Raw genomic sequence first — 17,077 nt, forward strand, 5'->3', positions numbered from 1 at the left:
AAGGAAGCCTCTCCTAAAGCCCATGCACAAAAAAGCACGCCTAAAATTTGCTAGGGCCCATCCTGAAAAAGATGAAGAGTACTGGGACTCTGGAGTGATGAGAACAAATGGTTTCAAAACTGTATGGTGTCATAAAGGTGAGGATTTCAACGAGAAATGCGTGTTTGCCTACAGTGAAACAGCGGTGGCAGTGTCCTTATGTGGGGCTGCATGAGTGCTGCTGGTGTTGGGGAGCTGCATTTCATTGATGGTATCATGAACTCAACAATGTACTGCTCTATACTGAAGGAGAAGATGCTGCCATCACTCCGTGCACTTGGTCGTCATGCACTTTTCCAACACGACAATGATCCAAAAAACACATCTAAAGCTACTGTTGCATTTCTGAAGAAGAACAGGGTGAAGGTGATTGAATGGCCAAGTATTTCTCCTGATCTGAACCCAGTCGAACACCTGTGGGGAATTCTGAAGTTGAGCATCACTCTCCACCCAGCATTCAGGCTCTAAAAGAGGATATTCTTGAAGAAGGGGAAAAGATAGATGTTGCAATATGTCGCAACTTGTTCATTCCATGCCTAGAAGACTTGGTGCTGTCCTTGAAAATCATACAAAATACTAGCTGTAGTAGTTTTTGTTGCGGGGTGTATTCATTTTTGCTTCAACCAATTTTAGTAAAACTGAAGATTTTATGTCTAACTTATATTAGATCTGACGAGCAGACTGGATAAAAAGATTGCAGTATATTTTCCTGGGACACTGTGGATCCCAGAAACCTGAAGGTTTCCACAGCAGACAGTGCTGTTAAGTAACTTCATGGGGGACAATGGAAACAGCTCCTCCTGTCATCTCTCTTCGAGCTCTGAGCATAATCATCTCTAACTGCACCACAGAGCCAGCTGTTCAACACCACGTCTGTATGCAAACTCATTGCTGTTCTTGATGAGTCAGATAACTGTCATGTCATGGCTGCAAACTGAACTGCAGTCGTTTGTGTAGAGTGAGAAGAGCAGACGAGAGGCCACACCCCTGGGAGGGGAAGTGCTGATTAACGCCAGCCACACCTGCTGCTTCCTGTCTGTTAGAATAATGTGCGTTGTCTTCATGTCTTCACATTTTTGTGATCTCGCTCTAGCTGTGTGTCTTTGCCTGCTATCATGACATAACCTACAGCACTCATACAGTTTGTCTTGACAAATGTCATGTCTGGTCAACAGTAGCAGGTGAGAAGTAATCAGGAGTTTGTGGAGAGTGTTAGGTTGAGGCAGAAACATGGCGAGGAAGAGGAAGATGGGGGCAGGGTTACTTTTAGTTGGCCCAAAATATAAACTGAGGAAACACGGCTGTGCACACAACCACATCACCCCAGCCATGAAAAGAAGAACTCAGAGTTTCAATTTTTTAAAGATGACTTCAGCATTTAGGACCAACAACATGAAAAGCTGTTTCTTGCTCATTATGTTCCTACTGACAGGTAAAAACTATAACTATGGCTTTATTACTGATATTAGAGACAGAGAGATGTGTTACTAAATCTTAAGCAAATAGCTTGAATCAGTACATCCTGTGGGCTGGTATGGCTGCAGCTCTTTTTGAATATCTTGAACATGAGCGTAACAGACTCACTGCTCCACTTTTTTTGACCACGGCACATTTTTCAACTTAACAAACATAAGCTATAACCAGATAATACGTTATTGTTTTCTGCACTTCGTTGTAATGCAGGAGTGAAAGTAAAATTAAAAGTGAATGAAGCTCCTGGAGGTTTGAATTATGACAAAAGCTGATTGGTCCAGCTAATTAAAAATATGCAGTAAAAGTCACAGCAGACATGTTTTGGCCTCATCACAATTACACAAAAAGATGGAATAAGTCCAAATACAGTTGTGAAAGTTCAGATCTGTTGTTTTTATTATTGATATATGATAATATAAAATAATATGTTATTAATTAATCTGAATGATGCACTAATGCAGACAGACTGTGTTAGAATATGTCTTTAGAGTTTTGTTTAAACCTCTGTGATTTATTTTAAGTGACTGAGGTGAAGTACATATTTGTCCTCAGCCTGTGAGATGTCACAATGGAATGAATGCAGAACATGGGTTGAATTCACCTGCAACAAAGCAAAAGCTGCAGAAAAACACGACATAGAGTGTGAAACCAAGCAAATCCCAAAGGTGGTCCTCAGGGAACTTAAAAGTGAGGAATCCTGTAAGAAAATGTGCAAAAATTCACCTGGCAAAGAGAAACCACCTGGTAAGAATTTCTTTTTTTAAAATCCAGTCATCTTATATCTGAAGTTTTATTTATTTTAATTTAAAAATGTCAAATGTAAGAAACACACAAAATTAGTTTAGTTTTACTTTTATAAAAAAAAAGCCTGAAAGCACAAGTCTGTCAAGTCTAATTACTAAATGATTTTCTCCTCCAAGTCTTCATTTTTGATAAGATAAAGTTGCAATTTCTAAGAAAAAGGCAAATTTAATGAAAATTAAATAATTTACAACTTAAAATACAATAAGTTGGATATCATATACAACTTAATGTATTTCATTTGATTATTTGCTCAATCTACCTTTTTTTCATTTGTAGTGAAAAGCGTATGCCTGAAGCAATTTAATCAAACTGCATATCGAACAACTAAAACCACAATCACATGTGATTACAAAAGAGACAAGAAACCATTTTTTTTCTGCAAAGAGAATAACTCTGTCTGTAAGAACATGGTATCAGCAGAATCTCCTCGACAGTCAAACAGCAGATTCACTTTCACAAAGACAAACAGAAACTTCAGCCTGTCCATCAGTAACGTGTCCTCACAGGATGAAGGTGTCTACTGGTGTGGAGTGAAATTAGAAAAGGAGGTTGTGCTCCAAAAAATACACCTGAATGTGGAACGTGAGTAAGTCTCGTAATGTCTTCCAGTTGTTGCAGTTCCCAGTTTGTATTAAGGGATGCCTAAATACTGCATGTTTGTAAGTACTTGCTTTCTTCTGTTTTCTTCAGCTATTACTAATTTCACAAGATCAGCAGCTGCTGGTCAGAACTTCACATACTGGTGTAAATGCAAACACGATGCCTCACCTTCAAAATCAATCTGTAAGGGAGACGATCCATCTATATGTCAGCCTCTAGTAACAACCAGTGAGCCTGATGAGAACAAGAAGTTTTTCATAAATGATAAAGACAAGACAACTATCACTGTTACAATAGTAAATGTAACAGCAGATGACAGCGGGACATACTGGTGTCGAGCGAAAAACAACAACCAACAAATCTGCAACAGACTGATCCTGACTGTAGGTGAGTCACGTTGTTTTATTCTGTGGGTGTTATCTGACACATGTTCACAATGTACAGGATGTTACAGGGCAGTAATAATTCACATATACTTTATCTTTTAACAACAATGTACCTTTGTCCTGTTAAATTTCAGCCAATAAAAAGTCTTCCAAAGTGAAGACTTCAGATATTTGATAATAAAAACTCAATAAACCCTTTAATTTTATGTAAAGAAGCAAACCAGGAAAACGTTACATGAGAGGAAGTGGTTTGATACAGAAGGAGCTTTAAGACAGTAAAGTGGGCGTGTTCAGCTGATAACCTTTTGTCTCATTAAGGACTCAGATTGTACAACTAATATTGTGCCAGAAAATGATTTAACATTAACTTTAAAATAACTACACAGAATCTTAAATGTGGGTCTGCGTGCTTACACAGCTTTCAATCTGCTCTGATTGCAGACCTGTGAGCTAAACTGGCTCTGTATTCTTTCATCAGCCACTTTTAGAAGTCAGTCTCCATTACTCTTAAACTAACAAGCATACAGAGTACCTACACCAGTGCTGCTGCATTTGTTTTCATTTCCTGCTCCTCCCTTTGAGATGTGGTGTGTGATGGCTGAAAATTATCAACCAAAGCTAAAAATCTGTGGTTCCAGCTTTGAGATCAGGGCTTAAAGGATAGATACACATTTACAGAAGTGTGAAGAATCTCGTTATCAACGGTTCTAAGTGTTCTAATGAGCTATGAAAGTGTGATGGCAAACTATGAACATTAGCAGGATCCTAAATTCAAATAAATGTAGCATTAATCAGTTTTTTCATGGAGTTAATTTCTGTTGCATTAATTGTGTGTTTTTGTCTCTGTGACAAAAAAAACATAGGTAAACATTAGATCAGGTCAATTTTAAAAACTACTGACACAAATTTGGGATTAAAATGTATTATTAAGGTCCGTGTTTTAACATAAGGATCAAAAAAGAAGAAAATAAACCTTTAAACCGACACATTTGATCTTATTTATCAAACTAATTAGAATAAAAATCAATAAAAATTTCAAACATTTTCATAAATACAACTTCCTTGACCTTCATTTTTCTTTCAGTATCACCACCAACATCCACGTCTACCATTTCATCAACTACAGCGACGACTACAGCGACGACTACAGCTGCGGCTGCAGCTGCTGGGAGACGTGGTGAGAGAGTACTTGTGAACATGTTCAGAAAGTTTGTTTTAGTTTTGACTTTTTCATTTAAGTAAAATTCACTTTAAATTCCTCAGCATAGAAATGTGTGCGTCACAAACGTTTGCTGATGCCTTTTTAACTGATGCGGAATATGTTTGTGTTTTATTTGTCAGGCGTCTCTGAGGCCATCATTTCTGTGATCATCTGTGTGGCTGTGCTGCTTTTTGTGATACTGATGATCCTAATCTATAAACGTAAGAACATTTACTGTTTGTTTGTGCAACATTACTAGATATGCTAATTTGTACCCACAAACCACATTCATGTACATGTACTTATCTCGCACAGATGATGTCTAAAAACACAGCAGCTAAAGTATCAAATCAAATGATCCAATGAAACTAAACTCGAAAATAACAAACTTTTCACTCAGTGATTCTGCTCGTTTATGTTTTGCTGTCTTTGTTTTCTGTTTAACAGGATTTTCAAGTTCAAAAAACACAGGAAATGGTGCAGCAGCAGCATGCCGTACCAAAGAGGTTTGTGTGGAAATGTTGCTTTTTTTTATGTCTCGCTGGTGCGCAGTGTAGTTTTACTGTGCAACACTTCTGCAGCAAACGAGATCAAAACCTCGTTTTCTTCCCAGTCGGTTCATTCTGGGTTCACCATACGCAGGATCTCTTTTCTTTATCTGGCTTCACTTTCCCAGTCTAGGTGTCAGCATGTTCAGATGAAGGAGGTGCTGTTGGCAGCATGTCACTGATCAGGAACAGTTTTAACCTCGTTCTTTCACCTGCAATCACAGCTCATGGTCTTTAGTGTTTAGTTTACAGTCTTACCTTTTTTTTTTTAACGGATTATTGATCTCTTTTTTTTTTTTTTTTTTTGCCTGTCCCGTTTGGCTCTTTTGCCATCAGAATGGACCATCCCAGCCTTGCCGTAATGGTCTATTTGATTCACCTTTTATTGTTTATTTTATTTTATTTTCACTTGCTAAATACGGGACAGACTTGACTGAGGAAAAGAAAGGGGAGAAAGAAAGAGGGAAAGAAAAACAGCAGGGAAGAGGGATGGGGATAAAGGGAAAAAAACAAAAACCAACAAAATAAGCAGACAAAAAATACATATATTGATCACCTGGATCACCTGTTGAGAAAGAAAAAAGAGAAAACAAGCAGAAGAAAAAGAGAGCAACTGTCTTACCTTAGACATAACCAACTCACTTAGGTCAGCAGCACAACTGACTACGGTGAGTCACATGGGTAAGTAGTAAACTGCCTGTGCAACCCTGAAACCACAGTGTTAAACCTCAGGTTACCTCAGCAGGCTCCAAATTCCGTTTCATGGCACAGGCCTCTGATCGTGATAAGTATGACAGCAAAGACTTCACCATAAACAGACAGATGTTGATGTTATTTCCACACACAACAGTCATCTGGTCACATGTCTCTCACATGGCCAAAAATAATAATCATATTACTTCAATAAAGAAATCAAATACACTGCTTTAAAAAAAAACTCGATTTCTCATTCTTCCCCTGAAGGACTGTACCTATGAGGAGATACAGGAGCGCCTCCAGCTGTCAGACTCAGAAAATGCAACAAACACAATTTATGCCACCGTCAGCTCTCCAAACCCCGCGCCCTCGACACATTACGCTACCATTAACTTTCAAAACTCCGATAAAGCTGCTGGTGAGACAGTCAGACTCAGCTACTCTGCCTGTGAATATTCTACTGTGAAGTTTCCCAAATGTCCAACCGACTCGAGTGACACCCAACTGCACCGGCCGACCGAGGAGCCTCTGTACTCCACAGTCAACAAGCCCAGAAAATGAGATCATTTATTTAAAGAATATAGCAGATTTATATATAACAAATAATGTATTTAGTGTTTGAGTCACAGTGATTTTGTGATGGTGTTTTTGCTGTTCTGAGAGCTTAGATTTTATTTGCCTGTGAAGATGATTATTAAAGCCTATCAGGAAGATATGGACCTGCCTGTTTCACAGGAGGAGAAGCCCACAAAGAGGTCAAGTGCTTTTGTACCACACTGTGGTACGATACACAACACCCACACTGAGATCCACTGAATTTAAACACAATGAATGTGAAAGCATCCGAGGCATGTGGATATATCAAAACAATTAGGTATTATTTATAACTTAAAGCACAGAGTTGCTCCTGGGCAACAACATGCCCAGTACATGTGAAATTAACTGAGCCAACCAATCAGAGTGTTGGAAAAAGTATCAAATTTCAGTCTGATAAGATGTTTGAGTCACTATCAAGCATTGTTAGTAAGGTGGGGCATCCTGTTCTGACACATGGTCACAGGACCAGATGGTGTGTGAAGCTGCCATTGTAATTGTAATTAAAATGACAAACTGTAAATAAAAGAGTACATGTGAGTGTAAGAAGATGTAGAGGATTTTTTTCAGGTTTTATTCAGTTTTTTTTTTTTTTAATTTTGAATGTTAAAAAAATGTGTTTGTTTGTTTTTTCCCATCATTGCCTTGGGGCAATGTTGGAATTTTTTAAAAGAGACTTTGATTACCATGAGTTTACATCCAGTGATGCATTATTTCATGTATCTGTACACAAATTTGTGTACATTTCACATGTTGCTGATGTGATACCTCTTGCACTGTTGGAGGCCATCAAAAAATGTCATCATTTCGGCGACAACACTTGCCATGCTAAAAGGGATATGATGTGTTCCTCTAATCACATCCTCATGAAGCAGAAACAGCTTCCTATGCAAGGAACACTGTGCGCAGGACCAAATGGTGCCATTAAGGGCAACACCATATCCAGTAAAAAAAGAAAATGAAAAGAAAACCAAAAAATGTAATTTTAATACAATGCAATACAACAAGATCAGATGGTACAAAACTTGAAGTTTACATCGGGAAAGTTGCCCAAACACCTGAGCTTCCATGTGTGGAAATGTGATCCCAAATCCCAAAGTGCACTAAGTCTGTGCAAATGTAAAAAAGAAAGCAAGAAGAGCAGTTTTTCCTTCCCACTGTCACCAAGTGCTTCCTTATAGCGATCCTCTGGTTGTTGGGATTTTCTCTGTGTTATTGTAGGTTCATTAATTTACAGTATAAAGCACCTTGATGCAATAGTTGTTGTGACTACATAAGTCAAAGTGAATTGAATCAAAAGAGTAAAGATGAGGGTTTTTGTGTGCACAGAAACACCAAAAGTGATGTGTCGAAAGTGCAACGTGCACCTCTGTTTTACAGCACAGAAGAACTCTGTCTTCAACAATTTCTGTTGTTTTTATTGCTTTCTAACAGTTGTGTTATCTATCACTTATTTTTATATATACTGTTGTTGCACAATGTTTCCTCTAAACAATGAAAAAATATATTGAAGAGGTTGTCTGGAATAAATTTTTTGATCTTTTGGCAAAAAATGTGAGTGAGTAAATGATGTTAAATTATTTCCAGCATGTACCACAAAAACACGTGCAGTAGTAGTTAAACAGTTTGCTTGACTTAAATTTTTTCGTGCTTAAATATATCCAATCTCATGGTTTACATTACCAGTCAAAACTTTGAACACACTCATCCATTCAGATGTACAGATGTGACGTAGGAGGAGATGTGATGTTGGTGACGGTGCTGTTTGTGTTGGATATATTGTTTACATCAGTGTTTTTGCTTTGTGAGATAATTTGACCCCTGCTGTACATACAAACAGCCTGGAAACTGTCTGTCCCTCTACGGTGCAGTTTTTGCTGTTGTAATGTGACCAGTTTTAATCGGAGGGATAATTTATCATGTTTATTCAACAACATCAGTTTTATATTTGTCATACATTTCATTAAGAAGACATGAACTGCATGATCATACTGTTTGCAATATTACAATGAGTTTGTTACTATTCTCCTCCTGTTTCTAATAAGCAGCAGATACAGTAGAGGGCAGCATTGAGTTGCTGGTTGACTCATATTGTTACAATAAAGCATAACCTAAATATCTGTGTGCGGCTATTTTGGTCCCCAAACAATACAGTTTTAAAGATTTGTGTGCTGAGCAGTCCTGCCTGACACCCAAACCTGCAACCTCCTGAAAATATAGGGCAAAACAGAAAAACAAGCAATTCCATAAAGCAGGTTTTAGAGATCCCAGCAATGAAATCAACATTAGAGTCTGACAGGAGGTCAAAGGGAAGACAAGACTATATACACTTCAAGGAGAGAAAACTTGGAAGAATTAAAGAATTGATTTATTGAGATAAAAGAATTAATATCTTTGGCGATTTGACTGATTTGACTGATTTCAGAGACAAGAGAATAGAGAAGGGCAAAGGTACGGGTGCACAAACTAAACAAGGCAGAGGACAACAAAGAGGGGGAAACACTGAGCACGCTAGAAGCACAAGATAACAATAATAACAATAAAATCAAAACAGGAATCCAAAACTCAGCTTTGCAGCACAGACCAGACAGTTGTTGTAATAAGACGTGTCACAGTACTTTGTCTGCGACCCAGTATTTGTGTTTCAGACTTTGTGATTACGTCTTTGTGACTGTCTCTTGCTTCCTGTTTTATTTTGATAGTCCTTGTCCTGCATGCAGTGTATCTAGTTTTGCTTCCCCTTGTCTCGTTATGTTTGATTACTCCGAGCTGTGCTCTCCTGCTGTGTCTCGTTCCTTTGTTACTCCTGTGTGTATTTAAGCCAGGCTAGTCCAACTCCAGGCCTCAAGAGCCGTGTCCTGCAGGTTTTAGATCTCACTCTGGGTCAGCACACCTGAATCAAATGATTAGTTCATTACCAGGCCTCTGAAGAACTTCAAGACATGATGAGGAGGTCATTTAGCCATTTAAATCAGCTGTTATGGATCAAGGACACATCTAAAAACTGCAGGACACCGGCCCTTGAGGCCTGGATTTGGACACCACTGATTTAAGCCCTGTGTTCTCCTCTGTCCTCTCTGTGCTCCTCGTTTCCCAGGATATTTCAGTGTCTGTTCCTAGTTTTTTAGTTTCCTAGTCTCGTGGTTTTTCAGTTCTGAGTTCTTTGTTTCTAGTTTCCAGTTTTTGGTTATGCTTTAAGCTGCCTCTCTCAGTTTACCCCTCATGTGTTCTGAGTCCTTGTTAGGGCCAAGACGGAGCACGAGGAGGTGGGCTCTAGCACGGAAGCTCTGTGGGCCTGGGCTCGCACAGGAGTGGCTGCCTCGGAGTTCAGGGCTAAGAAGAGAGTCTATGGCATGAAGAGTAAGGTTCCATGCAGCTATAAAAGGAGGATGACGTGCCAAGTGAAACGGGCACATCTTTGAGGCGATGAGGCTGCCAGCTGTCCCGCCCTCTAGAGACTCTGATTATGACCCTTCTCTTGATATTGATATTTGATTAAGGTGTTTTAAGGTATTAGTGGTGACGCGTGCACTGACTGCTTCCCTACATGCCCGGACCTTTGACACTGACCGGAGCTGTTCTCTGGTGTTACCTCCTTACACCCTAGCCGAGCCGGGCAGTAACAGTCCTGCATTTGGGTCCCATCCTGCCTGCCGAAACATGACAAGACTTGATGCGATGCAGGTTTTAAACAGCTGTGAAAATCATTGTATTCTGTTTTTAAAAGCATATTTACAACGCAACTATTTCAGAGTTATTCTAGTGTCCAGTGTACTGCAAAATCAATGTGAGTCATATCCTGTTATTTTACATTGATGATGCAACACTATTAAAAATATATAAAGACAGCGAAGCAGCCTCTTTTCCTAATTTCTATTTAGTCATCACCACCGCTGTCTCCATTTCTCCCACTCCCCTGTAAAAACTGTATCAGTTAAAAATAAATAATGATTTTTTTTCAACTAAAAAATTCCACTAAAACAAACAAAAAAAGCCTTTACCACCACTGAATTAATTTCTTCATTTCTCAAGACCGTTTTCGAGAAATGGAGATTCTTCTTGTTAAAACTCATAAAGTAATTTTCTGAACTGCTATTCCTGTTTTGTGGACTTCCTGTTAATTTAAACTTAAACCACAACTATTTTACTGACGCAAAGTAATGAGATATGAAGGTGGGAGGAGTTCTCTTTAAAATAAAACAGGGTGAGGACAGACAGAAATTCAGTAACATCAGTCGAGCTCAGGAGACAATCAAGATTTGAAGATGAGCATCCAAAAACAACAGATGAAGTTGCTGCTTTTCATCCTCTCACTGATGACAGGTAAAAGGTTTCTAACACCTCATATCTGGTATTACATGCTAATCGTTGTTATACTGTTATGACATCATGTTATGGAAATGTTTATTACAACATACATTTTTGCCTCCAGTACAGTTTTCTATATAGTCAGTACAGTTTCAGTGATGTGCTTCTGTACTGTGTTTATGACTGACAACTATATGAGTTTACAGAAATATGCGTTCATGCAGACAGACTAAAATGCTGAGAGAATAAAATCCCTCTCAGTAAAGACACAGTTCAGTTTTCTTTATGTGTTAGACAATAAAACATTTATTATTGTGCTTTTTTTCTGAAATATAAAACACTAACGGTCAATCGTCAAAGCAAATTTTCAGTATCATAAATTAATTATAGAATCTTTTTGCAGAGAATAGTCTAAGGAGCTTAGAAAGAAAAGCGTCTTGACTTTTTAAAGTTTTCCTTGGCTGATTATGACCCACACCCGTTTTCACTCCTTGGCTCGTGTGATTAGGTAGAGGATCAATAGGGGGTCCGTGACCCTCTTGCAGACACTCCATAGGGCTTAAAATCTGGGACTCTCCATAATTTTTGCTCTTAGAACTGAAGAAGCTTCTCGGATGAAACGTCTTCAAGAAAACTTAAAGAAGTCCAGATGCTTTTCTTTCCAAACTCCTTAGACTACGATGACCTGGATGACTGAGAACCTTCACAGACATTTTGCAATTCATTTTTTATGTATCGAGCTAAAAGCGGAAAACAGAAGCAAGACACGGCTACAACACAAAAACACAACATTTCAAAATTGTTCACAAAGAATGAAACTGAACAAGAAGAAGTAAAACACTTGTATGTTTTGTCATACACCATAATTATGCATTCATATTTATTTTAACTAAATTAGATCAAACTGGCCATTTAAAAAAAATTGTAGTATGAGACATTAAATAAATAACTGCGTGTGACTTGTGACGTCTGACATGATGTGAATATTTGTCTTTAGGTTGTGAGTGGATGTCAGAAGCAGCACCCTGCGAAGAAGAGTGGGTTAAATTCATCTTGAATCACAAAACCAATGGAAGATTTCAAATGGAAAAAGTTGTTAATCTTCCTCAAAAAAACAAAATAAATCCTGGCAAGTTGATCGTCAAGCAGTTTAATAATGCCGACAACAACAGAAAACAATCCAATGAGACAGAATTTGAAGTTGGTACGATATTGTGGTTTTTTTGGTCCCAAAAAAGAACCTTTATTAGAGCTTTCGTTTACATCCACATTTAAGCTCAAACAGCAGCTGAAGAAATGAAATAATTTTGCAATGTTAAATACAATAAATGTAATGAAGAGTAAAATATCTGATACACACTTTACTGTGTTTTATCTTGGTTTTCTTTTTCTCCTTCAGATAAAGATGGCTGCCCCAAACCATTTTATCAAACTGCATACAGAAATAATAATACCACCATCACCTATGATTCTCCTAATGGCAAATACAAGCCTGCTTTTTTCTGCAAAGAGGATAACTCCACTTGTCAGAATGTTTTACCAGAAAGCCCATCTTCACAGCCAAACTGGGGAATCATGCCAACAAACACCAGAAGCAGCATTTCCATCAGTCATGTGTCCTCACAGGATGCTGGAGTCTACTGGTGTGGAGTGAAATCAGGGGACAAAGAGTTTTTACTTCGACAAATACATCTAGAGGTTAAAGGTGAGTAATTCACATCTTCACTCTCTTATGTTATAATTTTATATCAGGGCATGAATAAAATACTACATTTTATAGTGCAAATGTAAGTGAAGAAGCACACACAGTGTTACATGTTACTGAAGAACTTTAAGATAAGAACAAAGAAGGCAGGGAATTTACTCCCAATACTGCAAAATGCTACAAATTATTAATATGTTTGCAACAAAACATTTTTCTTTTAATAGAAACATTTGAAGAGCATTTTAAAATAACTTTATTGTGAGGTTAAAGGATAAAGTAAGACATCATGTTTTAAGACATTGAGGTCCAGTTCATAAAAAGCTGTGAAAAAATGTTGCTTGTTTAATGCATCAGTCTGAAATATTTTCAGTGTTTTCAATAATTTTTAGAGTATTTTACATTATTAATATTTTCACCCTTTAATTTTTTTAAATTCCTTAACAGAGACCTTCTGGATGGTCTTTCTTTTATTTTGCAGATGGTTTAGAGGTTATCATCAGTGTTACTGTGTCTGTAGCTGTGCTCCTGCTGTTTCTGATAGCTTTGATCTTCATCTACAAACGTAAGAATGTTCGCAGTTTCAATATATATTTTTTTATTTCATTAAATTAATGATCTTTAGCAATTCCTAGTTAAACCAGATTTAAATTAAACCCAATCTATAAATAATTCTTCTTGATTGTTATGGATTGTTTAGGAAATGGTGCAGCAGGACGGCATGTCAAAGAGGTCAGTGATAAAATGTTTGCGTCTTTTACTTTTATTTATCAAAACTGAGTTGAATTGAAAATCACAACAGCAGTCACCTCAGAGCACTTTATATTGCAAATAAAGCCCTACAGTAATGGAGTGAAAACCCCAACAATGAGATGGCTCCTTATAAGCAAGCGCTTTGGCAACAGTGGAAAAGACAAACTCCCTTTTAACAGGAAGAAACTTCCAGTAGAACCATGGTCAGGGAGCGGTGATCATCTGCTACAGCTGGTTGGGGGTCAGGGGAGGGAGACAGGACAAAAGACATGCTGTGGAAGAGACCTACAATAAGTAGTAATAATAAATAATGATTCAGTACAGAGAAGTTTATAAACACATAGTGAGTGAGAAAGCTGACTGAAGGAGAAACACTCAATGCATCATGGGAATCACCCATGCAGCCTACACCTATTGCAGCATAACTTGGAGAGGATTGAGGGTCACCTAATCCAGCCCTCATCTGGTTTCACAGAAGATGGGCCTGACAGCTAAAGGCTATTTAGAGGCAAGACTTACACGCAGGGCTAGATAGATAGGTCTCTGCTCCTCCTGCCTTTCCGTCATCCACCTGCCAGCGTGTTGCATCTGCTGGCCTCCACCACTTGCTAATGTTACTGAATCTGTAGAAGCTCCGCAATAGCCACCACCAAACAATTGAGTTATTTTTACACATCTCCCTTCATCTGGCCAATCCACCACCTTTCAGTGTTTATACCGTTACGGAAAAAAACGAAGAAAAAAAACCCCATCGGCCCATAAAAATGAAAAATCACCATCGGCCCACCGGGTAAATGCCCAGTATGCCCGATGGCCAGTCCAGCTATGTAGCCTGCAGTCATTTTTTAAGCTCACCTTCAGACGCTTTATGTGCTGCTGAAGTAAAATCACGTTTTGCCTGCTTATCAGGAGTTGCCGCGGTGTTATCCATGGATGATGAACAAGAATCACTCAGAATTGTTCGTCTATGCTCTCGTGTCAGGCGCTTCAGTAGATTACTCGCGCTATTAACAGCAGCAGATAGTTTTTTCTCCCCAGCACATAGCTTACATATTACTGTAATATTCTTGTCTGCTTGTTTCAGAAAAGTGAAGAGACGGTTACTTAGTAACGCGTTACACCCAACACTGTTCACAACAAGACAAAAAAAATATCAGCTGATGCTTATTCAATGCTACTGACTAGAAAAATGAGTAAAAATGTATATTTTTTGCTTTTGGCAACATAGGAACAATTTCTATTGATTGTGTTTAGACATAAACTGTCATTTTCTGTTTATTGTTGAAGGACTGTATCTGTGAGGAGAGACAGGAGAACCTCCAGAACCCAGAAAATGCAGTGAACTCGATTTCCATCAGTGCCAATAATCCCATAAACCACACTGCCTCGCCACATTACGCTGCCATCAACTTTCAAGTAAGGTCTGAAAAAGCTGGCGGTGTGATTCTCAAACCCAGCTCTGCTGCCTGTGAGTATTCTGCTGTGAAGTTCAGCACATGTCCAGACGACCTGACCGTGACCCAACCACACAGACTGGTGAAGTAGATTCTCCACTTATCAGCAAGAAAAAATGAAAACCAAAAAGAGATCAGCTCTGTGAGGAACATGTTGGTTATAAAATTGTTAAAACATAGCAAGGAATCATGTGATTACTTTTGGGTTTCAAGATTTAAACCAAGCTATTTAGATGAAAGTCTCACATTTTTTGTGATGTATTCATCTGTTTTAGAGGTCTTAGACTTCTGCCAGATTATCTACCAGTTCACATCAGCAGTGAAATGCATTGTGTCTCAATGGACCTGAATGATTGCGTTATACCATGTTGTGGTATGATGCACAGAGTTGAACACAGTTCACTCAGCGCAATGCGGAGTTTGAAGGCTCTCTGCACCTGGACATCAGGCTGGGCAGAGGAAAAACCGAACGGCACAGGTGTCTGAAAATTATTCAGTTGTTACTGCTGATGTAGTGAGAGACACTGATCTAAACCAGTTCAGAGCACAGTTAGTGAAGGTGAATTTAAGCTGATACCAACAATGGAAACAAGGCACACGGGGAAATCTCTTCAAATTAAAGAGCGCTCTTCAATCACATCTTAATTGTTGTTATATTTACAGTTGAATGTGGTGGTTTACAGAGACAAAAGTACAAAAAATGTGATACACAAATACTTATGAAGCTAACTGTGTCACCACATGGACAGGTCGATCCACCGTTCTTTACCAGTCAGAATAGTGGGCAGTTACTCAGGGAGTGAACTGGTCAGCTGTCCCACATAACATGAAAACAATCCAAAGTTTTACACAAGTAATGGTGTGAGTTCGACACACAAACCAGCTTTTCATGATTGATATTCATGGTTTGTTATTTGGTCACTTCATCAGCACCAGTTTGTTTGCAGTGCTGTTAATGATGTAATGTTGGGAAATAAATACAGACTGTGCGGATGTGTCATTATTATATTTTTGTCATCAATTCCATAATTTTTCTGTGGAAGTCAGAGTTTCAGGTTGCATGTGAGAACTGTGTAGGCTCAACTGATTCTAATAATAGAATTTTCTATGAAAGTACTAAACCTCTATTTCTGTCACACTGTGCCACACACTTCCTGTTATTTATACTTATACCACCTATTTCCTCTTTATCAACGAGAAGCAATAAGGCTTGGTAAGAAAATAAACTTAAAAGGGAAGGACAGAGAGAGATGAGGGAACAAAATCTTAGGTCAGAGAAGAGAAACGATCAAGAAACAACACTGGACGCCAAACACCCGAGAGACAAACAGCCAAAGGCAAACTAGTCTGACTGACCATTCTAAGTACTAAGACACATTTTAACCATAAATGTAGACAACATTTAGTTTCATATACTTGATGATATATATAGTTTGTTATGAGGAGGCAGTGCTAACCACTATGACCACACTCTGACACACACTTGTACATCCACACTCAAGATGAAATCTCAAACCAAATAAGGGAAAAGATCAAACCTGGTGATGGTTTTTAATCTTTACTTTCAAGTGTTCTCCCCTGGTGCAGAAATATTGGAGAAATCAGTTTATGTGCTTGATTTGTCTGTAAGAGTTTATATGTGAGATTAGTGTCATCCTGGTTTGACAAACAGCAGATTAAGTTGTGTTTATTTCTTCCAGCTTTTTGTGTGTATTAAATGTGATTCATAATTCAGTTCATGACTCCATTTTTAATGATTTGGCTTTGATAATGAACACAAAGAGAGGGTCAGACAGATGGTACAACATGAATACTTTTGTGAGACAAGTGAGCTGTTTATTGTAAACAGATATAAATGCACACTTTCTATCATTTTTGTGTCTTTAAAGTGAACAAATGTTCTGTCTTTGCTTTCAAAGGTTGTGTCTCTGATCATGGGACAGCTTATATGTGCTTCTTTTAAAACCACAGCTATTTAAATCACCACCACCATCTTTTTCTACTCCATCACTTACTCATTCTCAAATCACACCCTCAAATATTTGAGTTATGAGTTAACCACAGCAAACATTTCTGGCACAGCTTCACCTACTTCCAAGGTGCATGGAGAGGATGAAAAACAAAATCACAATACAGGAACTCCAGCAACACTTGAAGGGAAGAGGAACAACTTTATTGCCTGACCAACGCGTTTCGGCTTGTGGCCTTTATCGGGGTCATAGTAACACATAGTAAAAGTGTGCTTAAATCAAAAACAGGAAACAGAAAAAATTCAAATTAACCAATCACATCTTCACAGATGAACCAGCTGACATATACTGGGTTAGTATTGGTTAATTGGTTAAGTCATGCCCAAGTAAATACTGGACTAAGTCATTAATGATGAAGACGGGGTGAGGAGACATAATCCGCACCTGTCTTAAAATACATGCATGAAATACATAAAAACAATATTACAAATATACAAAAAATGATTACAAAGAAAAACATTTAATTCAAAAAGAAGTCAGTGCAGCAGT

General features: G+C 38.2%; 1 protein-coding gene and 1 long non-coding RNA gene across 3 annotated transcripts; both read left to right on the plus strand.

Moving 5' to 3' along the window:
• Nucleotides 1-1,246: 1,246 nt before the first annotated feature.
• LOC102080461 (coxsackievirus and adenovirus receptor homolog) lies at nt 1,247-6,890 on the plus strand. 2 transcript variants are annotated; one of them, XM_013275465.3, is made up of 8 exons: nt 1,247-1,471; nt 2,065-2,256; nt 2,593-2,898; nt 3,007-3,303; nt 4,387-4,479; nt 4,644-4,724; nt 4,951-5,009; nt 6,015-6,890. In XM_013275465.3, exons 1-8 carry the CDS (start codon nt 1,270-1,272, stop codon nt 6,306-6,308), a joined length of 1,524 nt encoding a protein of 507 aa, XP_013130919.2. In that variant the 5' UTR covers nt 1,247-1,269; the 3' UTR covers nt 6,309-6,890. The 2 variants fall into 2 exon arrangements, with proteins under 2 accessions (XP_013130919.2, XP_019214940.1); XM_019359395.2 differs by having other exon boundaries at nt 1,252-1,471; nt 2,034-2,256.
• Nucleotides 6,891-12,810: 5,920 nt separating this feature from the next.
• LOC112846841 (uncharacterized) lies at nt 12,811-14,645 on the plus strand. Its single transcript, XR_003220023.1, has 3 exons — nt 12,811-12,916; nt 13,052-13,083; nt 14,392-14,645. It is a non-coding gene; the product is annotated as an uncharacterized LOC112846841 (long non-coding RNA).
• The last annotated feature ends 2,432 nt before the right edge of the window (nt 14,646-17,077 follow it).

The sequence above is a fragment of the Oreochromis niloticus genome, linkage group LG5 (assembly GCF_001858045.2).
Source record: "Oreochromis niloticus isolate F11D_XX linkage group LG5, O_niloticus_UMD_NMBU, whole genome shotgun sequence".
NCBI lineage: Eukaryota > Metazoa > Chordata > Actinopteri > Cichliformes > Cichlidae > Oreochromis > Oreochromis niloticus.

Bases quoted from the DNA above. Each gene is read 5' to 3' on its own strand.
- LOC102080461 (XM_013275465.3), top strand. From the start codon at position 1,270: ATGGCGAGGAAGAGGAAGATGGGGGCAGGGTTACTTTTAGTTGGCCCA. The intron at 2,899-3,006 runs GTGAGTAAGTCT...TGTTTTCTTCAG, and splicing joins AATACACCTGAATGTGGAAC to CTATTACTAATTTCACAAGA. The intron at 3,304-4,386 runs GTGAGTCACGTT...TTTTTCTTTCAG, and splicing joins CAGACTGATCCTGACTGTAG to TATCACCACCAACATCCACG.